General features: G+C 35.4%; 1 protein-coding gene across 1 annotated transcript; it reads right to left on the bottom strand.

Moving 5' to 3' along the window:
- Positions 1-484: 484 nt before the first annotated feature.
- LOC129001481 (uncharacterized) lies at positions 485-21,450 on the bottom strand. Its single transcript, XM_054428784.1, has 4 exons — positions 21,404-21,450; positions 9,056-9,379; positions 1,850-1,966; positions 485-1,216 (listed from the first exon to the last, which is right to left on the bottom strand). The coding sequence occupies exons 1-4, from the start codon at positions 21,413-21,415 to the stop codon at positions 908-910; spliced, it is 762 nt and encodes a 253-aa protein (XP_054284759.1). The 5' UTR covers positions 21,416-21,450; the 3' UTR covers positions 485-907.
- Positions 21,451-21,707: the final 257 nt, after the last annotated feature.

Raw genomic sequence — 21,707 nt, 5'->3', positions numbered from 1 at the left:
AAGCTTGGAGTTTCTGTTTATAAACACACGATTTTGATCAAGGAAAGTGTATTCGTTAACTTATTTTGAAATGTTTTAGTGTTCTATCCGTCCCAGTTCTGCAACTCATAACTCATTACATTATAAATCCCCGTGCCTTTCATCTATTGGTCACTTGTAGTCTAGGAAGCTGCAATGATGGTTTACCTTGTAGATTATTTTCTGACACTTCTTTTGATGAAATGTTAAGGTTTTTGTCCACTTTTCAAAGTGAAATTTACATTACTAATTTACGAAGACCACGACACACATGTGCAAATTTTAAGCTGAAAAGTGTAGGTTGGATACCAACTATTTTTCATTTTTCGATCATCAGGCAAGCATCATGACTGCTAAGGTACCTTTATTTAAGTACCGTGTTCTTGTTAGGTAGCAGTGCCCCTAGGAAATGAAACAAGCACTTATAGTCTACCACAGTCTAACAGTTGGTAATAAATCACATCAATATGCTTGACAAGTTATTTTATTGCAAAAATATTTCACAGTTAAGATCACAAACTTATTCTACGCTCCTCCACGGGTGCTCTTACTTTCTTAACCACAGTTGCTAGATTCACTAAATAAATAATACAAAACGTAGTCATAATTTGGCAAGACTGGAAAAGCACTAGTGGCTGAGTTTGTATGATACACGTACAAAATTATCTAGCTTACTTACAAACTTAAACGTAGGTACAAAACGATAAATAACATATACACAACTCCTAGGGTAGTCTGTGGCCGGCCGAGGTTCCGTCACCGGTATGAGGGATGGCAGTGGGGCGAATCAAACCTTAGGGGTTTTATTGTAAGGTAACTGAATTACGGAATTTCGGTAAGTCCAGTGTATGGTTGAACGCCGGCCACTGAGGATTATGGGTAACACAGTCTAGTATCCTCCTCCTGTCACTCCCTCGGGAGCTCCTGCCGCGGGGTATCCCTGGAAGTCACCGCCGCCGCCGGTCACGGAGGGTCCGGGAGCGCTAGGGTACCCACCGGGTGATGGCGGGCTGGGGAAGCTGCCGGGGGCTGGTCCAGGAGCTGGGCCGGGGGCTGGGTACGGCGCTGGGGCGGGCGCTGGGTACGTTGCTTCACCCTCGTACTTGACGTCCGCGTGGAAGCCGGTCGCCCAGTCAGCGACGTACGTCACAATCTGTGTTCGGCCGTCCGGCAAGTTGACTCTGTATTCTCCCTTCACCTAGACATTCAGTAAGAGTTATAGTGTGAAACGGTAAAATATACTACGACTTGGTACAAAAGTACAAAAAAGAATGGTTTCCACCTCAACTAGTTCCATACAAAAGAGCCAAATTAGGGGATGCAACAAAATCTGTGACGAGTGCTCCATTCTGAATAATTTAAATCAATAGTCTCATTACTTTTGGCGTTTTTCAACAATCCAATTACTAAACAACGATCTATATCTACCTTTGCATTTCCTTTCATATACAATACCAGAGCGTTTATAATTTAAGCTTCTGTCCAAATATTAAATACCACAATAGGCATAAAATATTGCAAAAAGAGTGAGACGTACATTGAGTTTTTGGAAAGATCATTTAACAGCAATAGAAATAATTCTGCGCTAAATAGGCTGAGAACAAATTATTTTGTACAAAAATTGAAGATTAAAATACGAGAGTGGGGTTAGATACCTGTAAGTATCAAAGAATAAGCACACCCAGGAGATGTAAAGAGAATTTTTTTGTTTAATCAGTTTTTAAGAAATTTTAGTGTGCAAATAAAGAAAAGAAAATATATAGTCATTTTGGATTGGGTAACCAGAACAATGTTTTAACGGTAATAAAGGATAACCAGTACGTAAGTTTACCTGATCACCGTCGCTGGCAGCGTTATGCGAGTAGTAGGCCATGTGGATTGGGTCGTTGACGGCATAGTCGAACTCGAACGGCATGCCGGGAACATGAGGCATGTTCAAATGCGAGTCCTGGAAAAGAAGAATAAGTTGTAAGTAAATTCTGTTTTTCAGATGTATGGTTAACTGTGAAGCACCATAGCTTCCCAGCTATTTAAACAAATGTTGTGCTAAAGTGTGGGAAAAGAATGCTATCCTTCGTTAAATTAATACTTAGATTCATATAAAAGTAAAATTATGCATATTATTCATATTGCACAAAATGATAAATATCACTTTTGAAACCTAACATGGATATTATTTTCGAGGCAAAGATGAAGGTCTTTACAAAACCAGGGTTTGGACTGTTCCCTTTCAAAAAATAAACACAAATTACTATGGAGCAGCAACAAATAGAAATGAAAACAACTATGACAGTTTGTGGCATAACACAATGGAGAGTTGAAGTGTGGGACAATTTCCTCAGCCAATATTTACATATGTTACGCAAGACCTGGTTTTGTTGTCATATATTTGCTCATTAGCCACACTCTTCCACCTAATTGGCACAAGCGGACAGTCTTCCGACTTCTTTCTCCACTTAAAATGCACTTTACCTATAAAGAGAACTCGTGCGGAACACACACAGGTTTTCATTACTTCACTGAGTTACATCTGTATTAGGTTGAAAGCCTTGTAAGTTAAATCAGGAAGTTAGTGTGCCACTATTTTTTTTTTAATTTGCTATATTTTGGATATTTAAAGGACTGCTTGGTGATTTATTTATTTTGCTGGGCTTCTTTAAACACTTATTGGACATTTTTGGCATACACTGTAGTAGTAAAGAAACAATTATTAAGCTTTACCAAAAATAAAGATTTTTCTTAAAGAAAGCCTAATAGCTTAGGATAGCTACTCGGATATTGTTTTAGTGGGTTTATGTTGAGAAGGACAACACTTTTTGTCAGAATTTAAGTGTACGAATCTTCTTAGCCAAGTATCTAAGATTCGGCTCAAAAGTTGCATTTGTTCAAAATAAAAATGTATAGTCGGTAAAAAGAGATGCATCTATTTTTCCTCTACCTAAACATTATTCTCACTATGTTTCTTGGTAGGCTCACAATCACACCATCCCACAGTAAACAATATAAATTCTGCAAACATTGAACCATGAACCTGCTAGTAATATTTTAGGATAGTCTCATAGCTTAATCTAGATAGCCGAACATGAATATAATTCAATCCTGAAAAAGTAGCTTTTTAGACGTTTGAAATTGAAATAAACAGTCATGGCTAAAGAAGAGGCTTATCATAGGCAGCAAGAAGACCCTCATTTCACTCATAAAAAACTCATCCTTCACTCACACCCCCTTGAAGGTGCGTTCACTGGTGTGTCGGTGTTAAAAGCAAACCATTCAACAACCATAATCTAAATAGCACATACGGAAGGAAAGTGCAATTGCAAGCGATCACATTCCAGTCCCATACCAGACTCCGATTGCTATTAGTGATTTGCTCTCGGCCAGCGGCAGTGGGCGGAGACCTAATGGCCAATGATCGACGATCACTGATCGTGGCACTTTCACTGACTACCGTGGACTTGGTAATGTGGGATGCTGGGATTCCGCTGACATTTGTAACCAGGACACAAGGACGTGTGCTGATTTTGATTCTGGATTTGTATTAGGAGCAAAATTGAATCTAGTTCCCAATTAGTATCACATCCAGCCTATGTGCTTTTACAACACGATAGTATTGGATTTGAATAGTGTACAACATTTTATCCTGTTGAATCTGGGGCATGTTCATGTGTTTCTTGATGGGGACATTTTAGTGTTTTAATATAGACTAAATTGTTTCGTTCTGATTTAATCTGTGTTTTAGCGTGATGTTCTATAATGCCAGAGTATGAAGCAATAAGTTCAAATAATTTAATACCAGATAATTTAATTTTGTCTAAACGAGTTTACAAGCTGGTAAAATAACAAAAGGCTGATCTACTTTTTTCCTATATTATTCTATTTAAATTATTTATGACTCATATTTTGCTGCTACACCACGCACGCTACCGTATCAGTATTATAATTGGCCAATTTATGTTTTTGTGTATTTGACGACTCTTCAGTTATGAAAAGGATTTGGACTATTTGTTAACTGGCGACAGCTTGAAAATGAACCTTTAGGTTCAAAACCTGGGTCGCTGACCTAAGCCCGGGTCACTGAACACCACAGGCATTTAACCTTTTATTTGTAAATTAATCAGATACAATAAACATTTTTCATTTACATTTATTTACATTAAAAAAGTTCGACTTAGCTTGAGGATAAGTAGAGGGGCGTCCAAACATTGTCAACATAAACCTAATACAGACGAGGTGTTAAGAAATTAATTATTTCAACACATTACTTAGATGAAGCAATGTTGCAAAACCTCACATAATTACCCGGAACTCCCCAAATTATTGCGCAAAAAACTTGTGACACATGAAACTTGCAGATCCCCACATGCGTCAATGTCGTGCTGTGAGAATACCCCAGCCTACTTCCCATGTTGAGCGTGTCTTTATAATATTCACCACAAACAGATGACGTAATGGTGCGAGCCTCACAATTAGTGTTACCGGCAGTAACCCTAAACAACAACCTGCATCCTGCCATCTACTGGTAGTAAAGATTATTACGGTCTTTCATTGTTTGTAAATAATATAGCTGGATGGATATGTTGTTATGCATGTCTAGTTATAACAGTAGGTTGACGATTTAATCCTGAGAAAAGTCAGTAGCTTTTTCGTTTGAAACCTAACTTCAGCTGTTCTTAATAATTGAGCTTCAAATACATGATCTAGTCAAAGAAATTGAACTGTTATCACTCGATGAAAAACCTGAAGGCTAATTTCACTCATCTTTCATCCATAAAAAATACGCACCCAGGGTGCGTCACTGAGTTTACTGGTGGATTAGTACAGCGGGTGTTAATTTTGGAAAGGAAGTTTTGGAATATATTCGTGGCTAAGTATTGGCAGTAGGGATTGCGAATGGGGGTTCCGCCAAAATGTTTCCTGAATAGTTTGATGCTACTTACCCTCTTGCAGTTATATTTTTTCATTCCTACAACTATGTCAAAAATCTTTTTGAATATTTTAAAGCTCTCAATTGTTGGTAGAATTCCATTGAGCAACTATTGCAGTCTCTGAAGTAATTAAAACTTTGACTGGATGATAAGATAGAATGTAGTATATGCAGGTTTTTCTTAATTTTTTTTAGTCATTCCATTTTGTATGAACCTAATTATTTAAATTCAGCTGTATTAAATCCAAAACCATTAAAACAAGGTGCTACAACCCCTATAAGAAGTCTTTTCCATCGACGAGAGGAAAATCGTTCGTTTGTTAGTCCCTCTGAACGTCTTTGACACTGAACCAAGACTCCGACCTAGATGTCATTAGGTCCATTCTTTACCGTGACTGATGTTGTGAGCGTCTATTGCGCAAGTACTGTCTAGTAGTACGTTGCCGCACCACCATCCGTCTCCAAGAGAAATGTCCCCGTCCTTGGACATTGAATAGTTCGAGGATGTTCGCTATCTACCGGCCTACCATGCAACCTAGGGAGAACAAGCCTGCCGATGTATAGACCAGAGCCGTGTTAAAGATAAATCACTGGATTAATAAATAATTCTAGATGGGAGAAAACTTGAGAGAGTATTTAAATCAGAATATGAGGTTATGATTGTATAAGATGGCCTGGATAGTTTTGTTATGACTAAAATGTGAGTTTTCATTCAGCCAAGATAGTTTAGGATCAATAGATCAGTTACCAAACCACCAAATACCTATTGAAATGTTTCATGGTCGAGCCAACAACCTGTTGGTTACTAGACAGTACCACGACCAACCAGCGTCCCTGATTCATGTTTCATCGAACGATTTTCATGTTACCTAGTCAAGTGTGTTTTGAAAAAGTTATGGATTGTACAATGCTATGAATGACTTAACCTAATAGTACTTAGATATAAGTACGTTGTAGAAAGAGGGTTGTAGTAGTAGATACACGGGCACGTAACCTAACTTCATAGTCCATTCCAATGTTATATGTCATTCCAATACTTTATTAACTGTCACCTACTCACTGTAAAAAAAAATAATAAAATAATATGAATCCATGATAAACTGATGGGTTTTAAGTTCAAGCTGAACTAATTTGACTTCGAGTAATTTAGATTTTCAATGAACTGCAATGACTTTAGGAATTGGGAACACCATCTATTAGGGGTTCTGCTCAGTGGCTTCAACAATGAATTAAGCTGCTTACAATAACATTATAGTTGTCGTGTTCCATTTTTCTGTGAAATGCCATGACTTGAGGGTAACTGATCTGATCGTTAAAATGTAAACGATCTATTGTTGAGGGCGATGTGAATGCTCAGGAATAAAGATGTTTAAGTTTACCAATAGTTGCAGAACATGCTTGTTTGGGATGGATATTCAGCTATGGTGATTGCATGGGAATATTGCTGGGAACATTTTCACATAGAACTACTCAGCCCAAGGTGAATATAGCAACTAACAAGGTGTGTAACTTTATATGACGCATTGATATGTACGTTTATTACTGTATGTGGTGCAAGGGATGGAACTTGAGGATGTTGGGTGGTATGTCGGGTTTTCAAGTGGAAGTATGTATCCCTAGTGGCAGTTTGGGGTGCCGGATTTGTGACAATAGGGTAAAAAGTCTAGAGGTTAAACGTGAGATAATGTCGTAAAAGTTCGTGTGAAATATTAAGTGTTGGTTAACGGTGTCAGGCGGTCTTCAGAGGTTATTGTAGGTGGCAGTAGTTCGTGTTTTGTAAAATAGAACATACAGGAATCTTATCGTGAGGTTTTTCTGAGTAGTATGTATGAGGCGTTAGGTGGTAGTTATATATTAGGTAATAGTTTGTAGGTGGTAAAGTTGAGAGACAGAGGGTAAAACTTTCAATGATCATGAAACCATGTCAAAGTAGTTGTGAACTGTAAGGTGGTAGTTGAGTCGTATAGTGGTAGTTATAGGTATTTGATGAGATAGTAGTCCCTCTAGATGACAATAGGTGGTGCAAGTCTGGTGACAGACAGGGGTAGACCGTCCAGGGGCTGACCGTGAGGCGGTGTCGAAAGTGTGGAGTGAAAGGTCGCGTCTAGCAGTCACGATCGTACTTGACATTAGCTAGCAGCTTTATGTGGCTTTACATGCGGGTAATGTGTTGCATCCTGTCGTGAAGATGTGCCTCATCCTCACCCCCCTGGCACATTCCTTCCCCATCTAGGGGGCGGCCGTGTCCATCTTAACTAGGGGAGGTTCAGAAGCTGGTGCATGTTTTGACCTTGAGTGGTTCAAGGTAGAAATGGTTAAGTGTTCCTATCTCAATTTGATAGGTCAGGATCGTAAAATAATAGGTCGAGGAAAATAATACCAAAATCAATTGCGATTATAAGAATGATGTTACTATCTGATTTTGAGTTTAAAAGTGTTAATTTCGAGAAGAAAGTTTTTGATTGCGGAATAGTCTAAAAACATTCTTGTGGCATCTTAAGTCAGTGGTTTGACCTACGTATTGTGATTGTATAAAGTCTCGTGGTAAGTAGTGTTATAGTGGTGTTTATACGGTGTTACGAGTAGTAAGACAATAGGTTATCACAGTATTGTGTACAGTGACCTTGTACTTATAAGGCCTCGAGTAGGAGATGCAACTGTGGCATGGTGAAGGTAGCTAACCTCCAACAGCCAGGCCACATACAGTAAACTGATCGTATGTAAAAAATATAACTATTTTTGTATTTATTTGTAAATTGCATTTTTACTAGAAGCTCGTTATACCACTTTTCATTCTGGTCAGCTGTAAAATACTGGCACTCATTGTTAAAATTTACTTTATTCTAAAGGTAAAACTTTCTGAAACAGTTCGGTATCCATCACGAGCTTTGTGTTTGCAACACTGTGTAACATTTATTTTATGTTAACTCATATATTTAGAATCCAATACTATAATATTTAAAACAAAATGACAATCCCTAACCTAAGCTTCCCCATATTATATTTGAGCTCATTCTGGATAACACATGTGATATGGGCTAAATATTTGATAAAGGGCGAGATGCCTTACAAAAAAGGCTCAAAGACTTTATCCTTATTGGAAATCTGCGATATCTTTTTGTTTTCAACACATCTAATGTTTTCCCTCCTTGGATGACCATCAGAGTTGGTCCGGGTTTAAAAAAAAGTCTCCGGTTTATTTAAGTGGCACAGGGCAGTCTCAGGGTATAGGATCGTCGTGGTAAACATGGTGTTAATTGGTAGCTGAGGTAATGAGTAATGAGTACACAGGGTTGCAGCATGCGGGGGAGTGTCGCAACGGTCGTGATCGCCATTCGTGCTCTTTGTGATGCTGAATATCTCAGTTTTGATATTTCACCGGCCTTCACACTTAACTCCTTCACGTGGTCGACTTTCCTACACGAAGGTCCACGACACGATCCCGAACTGCATTGATGAGAATTCCACTCTATTGGGTAGTAAAAGTGAATCTTGACCTACACTGGAATGTGTAAGAGATGCTTGCTTGGTTTATTGAAAATGTAATATATTTTTTTAGACAGACCCTTAGGATTAATTTTGCATCCCATTCAATATCTTAAACAATGTATGATTGCAATACTGGTTCTGTTTTACATTCCAAACAAATTCCAACGAAAAAGTTAGTTTTTTAGAAATATATAATTGATAAGGGGTTTTCTGGATGAAAACATCGTTTGCTTAAAGCCACTATTTCAGAAAAACTCGTAATTGGCTAAACAAGTTACTTGAAAACATGGCCCTGCCGACTAAAAAGAATGTTTAAAATATCATAACTGTAACAGTTTAACGTGTCATCTAAATTTCGATATTGGTGATTGGATGATCTCATTGTAACAAAATGTACAATTTGATACTGTAATTGTATTTTTGATCGGGACAAACTTATAAACAAAATCAGCAGAAATCAATGGGCCAGAAAAATGTACAGCTGTCCTATATTTCAATCGTAGGGACGAAAAGACTACTTTAGCACTTCAAATACAATTGGAACCAGCCGTTTTGAAGCAGTATGAAGAAAAGGGAATAGTTCAAAAGATGTTAAGTAATCAAGTACTCTGTTACAATACTCACCGGACCGTACTGGCCAACAGGAGCTCCAGAGGTTCCCCCTGAGGGAGGGTATGGTCCCCCAGGACTTGGCGGGGGCAGAGATGGGGAGGGAGGTCCTACGGGAGTAGATACTGGGGGGCCGTAGGAGCTGGGAGGCGGCGACGGCTGGGGGCTGCTGATTGACGGTGGAGGCCCGCTAGGTGGGGGCCGAGACACGGGCCCGGGGCCTGATGGGAATGGAACCTGAGGAGATGGGTAGTTGTAGCCCTTGTCTGGGGGTAGGTACTGGTTTGAAGGTCCTTGCGCTGTACATGCCGCTGCCAGGCACAACACCAAGGATATACTCTGGAACAAGAAAAAAACTGTGAGGAAACTAAAACATGCGAGGCTGGAGAGCATTAAACCCAGTCTGAACCAGTTGTAATAATTTGTTAAAATAAAAACTCTATACACCTTAAATATGAAAATAGGCTAACTTAATTTCGTGGTTAAAACTTCTATCATGGACAACAGATGCTTGTCAGTGGTTTTAGTTTATTCGATTTTATACTATGAAGGCAAAAGGTAAAATATAACTAGCTACCAAAATAAAAATGGTATTGTATATAAATATTAGAAAGAATAGATGGTTATGAACTACTTTTGTTGTAATACAGTAAATAGGATAAATTATTATGTTTAGAGAAAGGTATTGTTTTGGTAAAATAAATGTCCTAATACAGATCAATAATATTTCTTAGATTGGAAAGAAGGAAAATAGAACTGAACCATCTGAAATATATCGTGGTTCTATAAAATGTCACTTTCAACACGCACATATTACCTAATTAAAATAAATTAAATATTCATTCATTTATATCAACATATCACCGTTTTCAACAATAGCCCTAAATGATAAGTACGATTATGAAATATATAGTTTATTAGGATCAAGTATTGAACAACCTTTAGTATTGTTCATTGTATGCATTGTAATGCGTGAATATGGAGTAGGACCTTACGCAGTTCAGTGTTTGACCACGATTGGGATTTGGTAAACGATTGACCGCAATTTTTGTTACACAACTCGTCCAAACTCACGAACTCAATTGCTCATGTTCTGAAACTCATGTTTATGCGCAATATAGGATCTCATTGAATATTGATTTTACTTTTCACGAACGAGAGCTATGTTTTATCGCTTGGATGTTATATTATGGAGAACACAGTATAGTATAGTCTTTCCTTTACGTAGCTATAGGGGTCACATTTCTTTTCAATACAATGTATCAAAAATAGACAAACTAAATTATATCATTAATTTAAAGTAAATACACTTTTCTCATAAATTATTGTGAAAACAGTAAGAATTAGTATTACAAATTTATTATTGATTTTTTTAAACATTTTTTTAAACATTGTTTATTGGATTGTTATAGCGTACATTATTATGGTGATTCAAACACAAGTCTTGATGATGAAATTCCCGTGCTAACTACTAAGCTATGTCTTATCATTCAGCAATTATTAACATTAATCTTAATTCATCACTCATGCTGGAATGCGACCCATTAAAGACCAGAACCTTTAAATTTCGTCTTTAATTTACTATTTCAATTTTAGTCCACTAAGTTTACCGATGAACTACCTCCTAAAGCATGTCAAACAGAATATTTCGTCCTCGATTAACAGATTGGCCAATAACTGTGCTCATCATGATGATCGCCGCCATAACAGCACAACACGCATTAACACACGATGATCCCCCGCTTGCGCAAGCTCTCATTAAAGCTAGTTTCTGCAATTGCCCGGCCATCGTCTAGGAATGTAGAAACATGAAAGTATTGCAATGCTGACCCAGGAGTGGGTTCTGGTTACCGTATCTGCATCACTGATATCAACTGCGGTAGTTGGGCGTTCGATTAGTGAAGAAATATAGTTATTGAAGCGTTGAGGTTATCTTATCACAACTGGCTACTTAGGGTTTCTTGGCTTTGCTATCAAGTGGTCATTTTCTCTTATAGAGTTAAATATCTAAGCTTGATCTGTCCATATATTGAAAGGTAAGGTGTATCTGAGTGGTTGAGAGCTTATAGTGCTTGCCAAACCATTAAGGTCGACGAATCATAAGGAAAGTCAGTAGCTTTTCATACTTTGAAAATTGGCCGAGATGTCCTTGATCAATGTTTTTCAATAAATGATCTTTACTAATGAATAATGAGGTCTTAGTCAGCAACAGAGCTATATAAGGCATTTCACTTAACCCACGCTCATCTTGTCTATTCATTTGGATACAGAGCTGTGCACCCTATCATATAAGTGATACATTCTATTTCATGTTAATTCGGTTGTGACGTTCACAATATTTCCTTGATTGGATGTATGATCGGTTTAGTTATCATTATTAAAGACAGGTCTCACATTTATTATTTATTTTTAAGCTAACTAATTATATTCTCCTTTTTTGAAATTTGAAATAATATGATAGAAATTGTTAAAAATCTTTGATAATAAGGATTAGTAGAATGTAACATTATAGTTAATTGGTTTCAAGCTTTATTAGGAGAAATAACAACCTATGATTTTATTTGAGCTGATTAATAATTGAAATGTATTTTAGACTACAAAAGGAACGAGGTTTCTGAATATCAAGTTGTATTTACTGCCCTCAAAGTTTTAAAACACAACGGTTTGAAATCAATCCATTACAAATCTGTCAGCACGTGGCTACTTTCCTACTCCCAATTACCTTGTTGTTGAGCAAAAAATCTACTATTACTACTAACCTCACGATACAAAGGCTTGATTTGAACAAGCCTCTTCACAACCTGATCTCAGTTATCGACATTTTTCACTGATTCACGGTCAGTAACGAAGATCAGAAGAAGCTAAGTTCAGACCTTTAACAGTCACGAGTGAGCTAAAGGTAGCTTCAATTTGCCATAATGAAGACGCATTATACCAATTGTGGGGCCTTAGTCGGGGGGGGGGGGGGGGGAAGGGGGGGAAGGCCGAGGAGAGGCCGCTAGCTTGTATTAATTGAGGGAACCTGTCTTATCTTAAGGTTATCGGGACCGGTGTTCATCTTTGAACAACTCGTATTAACAGCTTTGCATGGATTAGTGGCTGTAAAAGCTCACCTCATGCTCATTTGTATTTCCAGATTCTAGACAATGATGCAGAGTCAATGAAGCATTTAGCTTATTGTATTTGTTAGATTAGGTTTCACTATGATCATGGAAACAACTTAACATTCCAGACCCGTGTTCAAATTTTAAACCTTTTTAGAGTAGAAATGAACATAGTTGAAAACCTCAGTAAACTGAGCTGCTTTATCTAACCAAACTTAAATATGAAAATATCGTAAACTATTATGGCACTGTTTGATTTCAGATCAACTATCATACATACAAACCGAGCACAACCCGACCGGTATTACAAATCAAGAGAAATTTTAATTTAAAGTAGCTTATTCCGAACGGGGGTGTTTAAACTATGTCATATTTATGGGAAAATTAGAGATAGCTGGGACATTATAGATGAGGGGTGTACCATGGTATTTAGTATTCGTTGGCTTCATAATGGCGCACATTATAATGAACTAACTTCATTATAGTGTTTATAGTATAATGAACAATATAATTTAAATTTTATATAGAGACGTCTTAGAGGCTTCACCTAAAGCTGAGGTCTATGGAATGTACTGTGTTTTGGGGTAACACAAATCACTATAATCAAAAATTAATTATAATAATTTATTTGGAATTAACATATTTCATAAGAAATTCTTACAATCAATAATTGTAAAGAAAATTAATTATAAACATTTTAAAAACATAAAGAATCAATGATTTATATTCCAAAAAAATAGGCAAATGGCCTTATGAGTGGCACAACCTATGATGTATCTATACCCTATGTACCTATACTATAATCAATTACTGTTTTAACCGCTTGAGTTTACCAAACCGCCTATCCTCCAGCGCCAAGGTGATATGTCTAGTCAAATGACGTCTGACGCTGACTAATTCCTATACGGTGTGTAATAAGCTGTATGATGATGTGTTTTATTACATAATGACTAGCTAGTAAGACGGGTCGTCCTTGTCACTCATGTAACGCCCCCCACGTCAGCAACCTGCGTCTCCAGTATGGACATTGACCTCTACGGGACATTAAGGGAGTTAGCAATGGGGGGTTGATCTTTTTCTAACAGTTCTTGGTTTGTTCGTATCTTTGCTAAGCTACATATACAATATACATCAAAGTTGTTGGCCCGCCATCGCATCCAATTACGCTAAGTTCTAGCCCGGGACCGTTTTACAAATGAGTTTACGCTAGGCATAGAGGGTTACGGCATTGTTACCCGTACATTGATTATGTTCATTAGCGATCGGTGGAATTTGAAACCGGGACCTCGGGTCCGAAGCTCCGCGCTCAACTTAAGTTTTACAAATATTGGTGCGTACCAATAAAATTACCAACTATTAATTTTATTAACGTCGAATGGGTTGTTAAAGGTGATTAAATTACCAAAAATTGTGTTACTTTAGGAAATGGTATGCTGAAATACTGTCCATTTAAGTGTCTTAGTTAGTTTAAATAATATTATACGGATATAAAATGTTTGTCAACTAAAAGAGAGATTTTTTTAAGTTTAGACTTATGATTAGTTTGAATATAATAAATTACTTCTTACTAGTTTTTTTTTTCATTTTATATGATATTAAAAGGTTATGAATTTGACACATCTGAAAAGATGGTTTAATTTCAATAAGTCCATAAATTGTAGGTATTGCGGTGATTACAAGGAGACATATTATTTACACAATTGAAGCAATGTGTTATAAATTATTATTTTTTGCAAACTGAAATATCCAATCTACTTTGAAAATTAAGGCTTCATTCTTATAATTTAACTGTTCCAATGTTTTTCTTTACTGGTACAAGAAGTTCCTAACGATTCCATACTGAAATGTTGTTTTTAAAAAATCATATGTATTATTAGGAGTTGGATTTTAACATCATTTGATAAACCTGAATATATGCCGAATATTAAGATTGGGGTCATTAATAAGGCTTAGGTGAATATTAGATGAACTGATAGTATTAATAATGGCGTGAGGAAGCAGACAAACAAAAAACACTCAATCGTATCAAAATTTAGACTTTAGTATTTGAATATTGCAATGTGATTTAGTTCCTCTGTTACACTTGAGGTGAACAAACACATTCAAATAGTAGTCATAATTGTACTTCATAAAGAGTAAAGGACGCAGAAGAAACTATTTTTTCTTAATAGTATTGCATTTAACAATATATTAAGTTACTACCTAGTAAAGTTGTGAGGCAAAATTAATAGCTTTACAAGAACGTAGAATAAGTTCATGTATACAGTGTAAATGTAGGCATAGACATTGTGATTTTTTAATTCTATGAATTGTAATAAATATTTACTTTCAAAAGCGTTACCTCAAAACATTCAATATCCTTAAGTATGTTTTAAGGATATCAATAAGTTTATTGTCCATGATCTCTACCGATTGGTTAAATTTAAGTCAGTCCTTTTAGCAGGAGTCCTAAGAATCAGGAATCCCGATTCGATCATATGAAAAGTATTTTTAGTGTTGGACTCAACTATCATTGAGCATAGTGCAGGTCAGTAGCAAGGCTGCACAGATCGTCCACTTAGTTCTACAATAATACTCCAATAACGTTCAGTTTATAATACGCATCCAATTGAATCTGCTGTCTTAGTAAAGTTATCTTAGCATTGGCCTAAAACGAACACAAGGTTAGACACACACAGAAAGCACTTATTTACAATATAGTATATGTACAAGGGGAAAGATCAGGGTTCCTATTATGGTTATATAATCTTATTTGTAGCCCCGCATGCTAACCGTCGATCTTATAGAACGGTTTCACTTGCGCGTTTTGGCAATCGATGGGCCAGAGAAAGTTTAGTGAAAACCAACAAGGCTACTGAATCAATCGTTACACAACGTTCAGTAATTGGTCTAATTCAAACTGTTGACATTGATTGTGTGTAAAGGTTCAGCGTTGTAAAGCAATGAATCGTTGGGCTGTTTCAAAGAGTTCTCATTGTGATAATAAAAGATTGCACTACATAAAACAAAAAGGGAGCAGATATGTGCAAGGCAAAGGAATTTGTATCCGTTTAAGGCAATACTTAAGGCAATATTTAAGGCAATAATGTTGGCACATTAATTTGTGAGTAGTCTTGCAAATATTAACTGACGTTGAAATTATTTTTTTAGACTCCGGGCTACATGTCACTATTTAATTTTTTTTAAGTATCTGACTTCTTGCATGGTTACCATTGTTTATAATTTAATTGATTTAAACCCGTGGCTTGACTTCAATTTGCACCATTTGTGTTTCAAAACGTTGTGGAATTCAAAATAGTAAACTGAAGTGAAACTAAGAACACGGATATTTTTTAAATATACAATCCGATTGTTTACCATATTAATAAGAATTATATATTCATAACTCGTCTTTTATCAACACTAATCCGGCTTAGGAATAATTATATTTCTATATATAACCATGACAAAACAATACAGGATGTCGAAAAAATAATACCTACTAGAGCAACTGATAAACATCTAGAAGAAGACATTTCGAACACCTGATTCATTCATTTGTTCGTACTGCAGTATTCAGAAGGCGATTAAATCCAATCTAATTAAAACCGTGACTAAGCAACATAAATTAAACCCATTACGTTATAGTAGGAAGTGGTAATCGGTTTTAGATTTAATTGACCAACTCCAGCGCTAAACCTTACAAATGGGTACGTCCGCTTCCGGAACAGCTGTAAGATTGTCAGGTAATTAGTAAACGTTCCCATCCTCATCCTTACCCCTGACATAGTTAACCTCTGGGATGCAAGACAAATTACTAGATACATACTTCGAGGTATGTATTTACAATTAAACATAGAATAAAGAAGGTTTCCTAGTTTCCCTGGAAAATAGTTGTTGTATAGTGTGTTGAAATATTACTTGCATAGATGTTAAATAATGTATCCCATATACTGGTAAACATTTTAAAAGTTACTCCATTAATAACTTTTGTAATGTCATCTCATAAAAATATTCTCACAAGTAATTATAAATAAATTTATAACATTTCCAATCCTTATAAATACGTTAAAATTGTAAAAAAGATCAGTAAAAAACCCCCTCCAACTTTTTTGCCATTGTTAATTAATCTGATTTTAATGTTTAACAATTTAGGCTATAAATTGAAACAAATGTAATAGTTTAGTAATCGCCAATCAGGTCCTCTCAATCAGTTATGTTTGCCTTAAATGCAAATAATAAAAATTTTACTGTTCACTAATAATATTTTAGGCTCCTTTCAAGGTTGGTGGTGGACAGAGTTTAAACTATTAATACAAACCCCTTAAATGAATAGTCACTACAGTAACAAAAAGACAGTAACATACATAATCTCTCACCCATGCCCAACACTTCAGCGGATGCTACTTTTGCAACCAGGATCTGGGTTATTCACTTGGAAAAACGACAATATGAACGACTAGAGGAAAGAGGCGCGTAGAGGAAGACAGAGATGAGAGACAATGAGATAAGTCTACAATGGTGTTACGTTTGGACAATCAGTTATATAATTTATGTGCTAATGTGAAGGGAAAGGGACGTGTAACAATCGGCAAAGTTGAATTGAAAGCACTGGTTTATGTTTCCCGAAATGCAAGAACTATGGATCCTATGTTTCTCCATAATGTAAGCAAGAACTATGGATCCTATGTTTCTTCATTACACTTACATCAAAGATATAACGATGCATTGTCTTTCCATGTTTTCCTGTCGTTATGTTGGAAACAGGTAAACCGATCAAGAATATACTTTTATCTATCAAAATTTAAAATTTGTACACTAATCATGACTATTACGATCATTATGGCTAAGACATTTTTAACGCGTGGGAAGTTGGGTTATGTAATATTTCTAAAGAAGAAATAACTTGAGTGGATTATTTAGCATTACTTAGTTAATGACTCTTTCGAAGTTGGTCTTAATTTTTAGAAAATACCAACCGTTTTCTTAAATTAGTTTTTTAAAATTTATTTTTTACTGTTTTAGAATAATGAACCAAATTTAGATTGATTTAGGTAAAGGTTAATGCTAGTTTGAAATCTTGGTTTAAAACATACTTGCAACGTATACTTTTAGTATGCATAGCACAACTCCATTTGTTCAGAAACAAAGACAACAGTTTGGAGAAAGTAAAGAGGCACTAAAACAGCGAGGTACATTTTATGGTTTGGATTCGTAACTAAATGAACGACTTACGAGCGTTCCACTGATAGTACTAATTGGCAGTACAAGGACGCGGAAGAGAGTATAAACGCTTTATTTAAATCATGAGTCGCTTCAAAGATCACCTAAGCCGTAAGGAGCGCTGTAGTTTATACCAAAGACTAGCCCATCTTGAGGTCTGGTGAAGGGACCGTTTGTAATTACCAAAAATTAATGAGCGGACGATGAGGAAATTTCGGACAGCCTAATTTACGATATTAATTTAGTAACAGAATATAGGTTAAGTGGTTAGTAGTTTTACCCTTTGAAAAATAACTGTAACGTACGAGCTAATTAAAAGTTAAGGAAAATGGCAGCATCGGGTAATGCAACTGATTTTATTAGATAAAATATGCTGCAAAGTTTATTACAAAATGTTTTATGGAATGTGGTTGATGTGGTTATGAATTATCCAAGATCTCAACGGCTTTCCTGTAATGTAGCTAAGGTGTTATAAATATCACCTCCAAGTGTTATTTATGTGCCTGCTGGGTTATTTAAAAACTTAGATGCAATTTGTTACAAACTATTAATAATTATGATATCTAATCAAAGGTTAAAATATTAATTTTTGAATAGGTTACATTTAAGACAGTTCCTTTAAACAATCTAAAAGTCGTAGTAAAGCATACAAAAAATGAGAATTAGGTTCATAAATACCGATTGATAACAAGTTGAAAATACATCTACAGTGTTCAAGTGAATGTACAGTTTATGGAAGGATCTAAACAATTACCATTTAGTAACTAACTACACGTAATGAATATCTAATCACGGAATGTACAATGTTTTACTCCGGTGAACAATATAAGTAATAATAAGTTTTTTATTGACTAATGGAAAAAAAGAACAATTTATGCAAAAGAACTTATATATGCATTACATTTTCACGAGGAAAACAATTGATAAAGAAACTGCTCAACAGCATCTCTAGGACAGAAAGGTGCGGGCCTACACGACCTCAGTAATACCAGTCATTGAAGTCTCCAGTATAAGCAGGCAGGTAAGAATCGAATTTAAAATTTATCTAAAATCCTCAAGCAATATACTTATATTATATCACGCGGAAACAAAAAATAAATTGCTCATTACCGTCATAGTGACTTCAGAAATATCATGTGTTGAAGTCTCTAAGTACAATATAACAGGTCAAAATAAGATATGTGTAACGATCTATTTAATTTTCCCAAGAAGTATGCAAATACGAAATCCTGGTATAAAAACACCGATTAGGACAATGGATAAAGAAATTTCTCAACGACGTCTTTGGGAAGGGTAAATAGGGACCTATGCACTTCAGCAATTCCATGCGTTAAAGTCTCTAATGCAACAAGGCAGTTATGAGTTGTATTACGTGTCATTCTTATCTAGCTGAGGTATCTAATAACAATACCAATACTGTAGTATACAGATAGGAAAACCTACTCAAACAATGGATGAAAAATGCATAGCAAATCCTGTAGGAAGGAGAGGTAGTGAGAGGACGCCGCAGGTCGGATGCCCCGGTGGCCCAGTTTGACGGCCTTGGGGCGACATTGGACCCGCGACCCACCACTTTCGCTGGCCATGTGCTACAGTTACATCACCGGTCAGTGACTGGCCAGACCGGCCAGTGACTACCGAACACCTTGTTTACTTAGGCTGATCAACTGAATTATAGGATTCTATTAAATTTGTAACAATTTCAAGTGACATTTACATTGTTTGTTTCAGTAAGGAAAGTGTATAAGCCCTGGTCTTGTAACTAATGTCGAACATTTGTTTGAGAGTATAAACTGATAGCCAATGATTTAGTTAGTTACTGGTTTAGTACGAAATGAGGCATTAAATTGTCAATATTGATGAGTACCTTCCATATAAATCCATATAAATGAACCATTTTTTAAATAAAAATTACATATTCTTAACGCCTGATCCTGAAGTGCTTTTGCTTTTTTTACTACAACCACAGTAAAACGGTTTATTTGGTAAAAAATATTGTGTGAAATTTATAAATGAGACAAGGTTCTCATTTTATCGGTCGTGAGGTTTTCGAAAAGTACGATTTAATCGGGACTCTAAACAGCTACTTAAATTTGTATTGTAGCAATGTAGTTATTTTTCGTTATTATAAAAGTGTAAAAATAAAATAGGTATCAAATAATATAACATGTCCTACAAACTATATCATTAATATACACTACTTATTATGGCAAGCGATTGGCTGGTATTTTATCATATTTGTGGAATATTATGTTGTATGACACGAGCTCATTTTAGAAAACTTACTAGTTAGTGTTTGATAAGTACAGTATATAATGAAGAATTGTTAACAAAACTGTTGAGATTAATGTTTTATGCACCAAAATGTTTTATGAAAGTCTAGTAAAAGTGAACATCATATTTCTCCACTCAGGAAGGTGACGAAATCGAATGTCAGTTCACAGTATTTATAAGAAGTAAAAAATCTATATAAATAAAAAATGGATGTAAACTATTAGTATTATTTGGAATTATGACCGAGTATGTATAATAATAGTATTATCGCACTTTAAATAATCGATGAAACACCGAAAAATGCAATTGTTGCCGGGTCATACTTATACGACTTCAGTAATACCACTTATCGATGTCTCCAATAATTATAAGGTTCCCTGTAAGTTTTCTGGGGTTAACAACACTGAACACAAAGTAAACGATGCATTACTTGTATTCTTTTAGACAAATCCTATAGGAAAATTTTTATGTTTAATTACTTATCAGATGCTATTGATTTTTGTAAAAATTTTCTTGTCAGGATTTACTTACTCTTGATAAACTAATATAAATTTTACGCTGAATGTTTTTAAACAAAGAAGAAAACCTAAGAAAACATTTAATCAGCATACAATGATATTCGTGTGACATTAACCAGACGTCGACAGCTCGAGGACTTCAGTTTATTTGTCATTGTAATGTCAGTTATACTGAGCTGTGTAATTGTTATTTACATGACATGTTATTACAATAATTTTCCTTGGAATCATATTAATTTGAAAATTAGTTACCCAATACTTTTTTTCAATTTTTTTCCTCGAATCCTTACAACGTTATAAGAATATTAACATGATGAGTTATATTTTGTGGTTAAATGCAGAATAGTGTTTAATATGGGTGTTTTAAAGCTAATTGCATTTTAGGGTGCTTCCATGTAAATACTTAATGTGTTTAAAACATGTTTAATGCAAACTGATAAATTTCATGGGTATTACGACTTATTGTTTCTTTTTTTTTTGCAAATGAAAAACTGGTTATGAAGATTTAAAAAAATCTAATGTTAACTAAACGTTTATTGGTAGAACCAAACACATAACATTTATTTAATTGAATTATCTAGTTTTAAATAATACCGATAAATTTTCCAGTCATTAATTAACAAGTTACAATTTTAAAATCAATAAGTTCATGTAGCTTACTACAATAGATCAACTTTACAATAAACTCGTAGAAATTTCTATCTGATTCTGTGAATCGAAATTAAAATTATAGACGATTACATTTATTTAAAATTCAAAGGTTTTTAAATTTTGAAATTATTATTTCATCCATTCTACCCATATATGAATGTATTTTTATTTACATGAATGAATAGTTAAGTCATTTAAATATTACATTAAAACTCCAAAACATTTGTCGTAGTTAGTTTAATTTATGATAAAATTTCCAAAAACTATTTCACTTCTCTAATTAAATTATGATAACATTTTGTATGCTAATATAAAATAAACTCAGGCAATGTACCCGAAACAAATTTACACCCCTAAACATTTATACCGAAGCATCTAAATTATAACTCTTCATCCATAGTTAAAATAGTAAATGTACAATGGTAGAAAATAAAACCCCACACTATACCTAAAACTACAACGAAACATTACACCCCTTAAAAAATTATAAACAAGCTTAATAAAAATTATCAAAAATGTTTCATTTGCACCGAAAACCTAAAACACTACTCCACTTTTTTAACTTAATAATTATTTCACTTTCCATTAACTTAAATGAAGATCGCGCACCATACCTGAGACAACATGGCTTTAGTCCGTTCCCAACGAAGGTGCACACAACACTACTGCGGGTAGGAGCGCGCCTCTGGCTTATATACTCTGCTGGGTCCGCACCCCCACCTACCCTGCACACCAAGTACCATTCTGCGCCCAGCAGACGACAGATGTCACAGTAGTGCCGACGGGGGAGGTGTTGACACCTGACCAAGTGATTCGGGGCCGGACTGTAATCTCAGGGTGGATTAAACGTATTTTTGTTTACCTTTTATAATTTGGTGGTTTACATGATTTGTTATAACAATTTATCGTTTCAGTGCT

Source organism: Macrosteles quadrilineatus, unplaced genomic scaffold, assembly GCF_028750875.1.
Source record: "Macrosteles quadrilineatus isolate MER2022 unplaced genomic scaffold, UCM_ALF_1.0 Scaffold_8__2_contigs__length_117827958, whole genome shotgun sequence".
Taxonomy (NCBI): Eukaryota; Metazoa; Arthropoda; class Insecta; order Hemiptera; family Cicadellidae; genus Macrosteles; species Macrosteles quadrilineatus.
The sequence above is the reverse complement of the archived record's forward strand: the minus strand, read 5'-3'. Positions and strand labels throughout refer to the sequence as shown.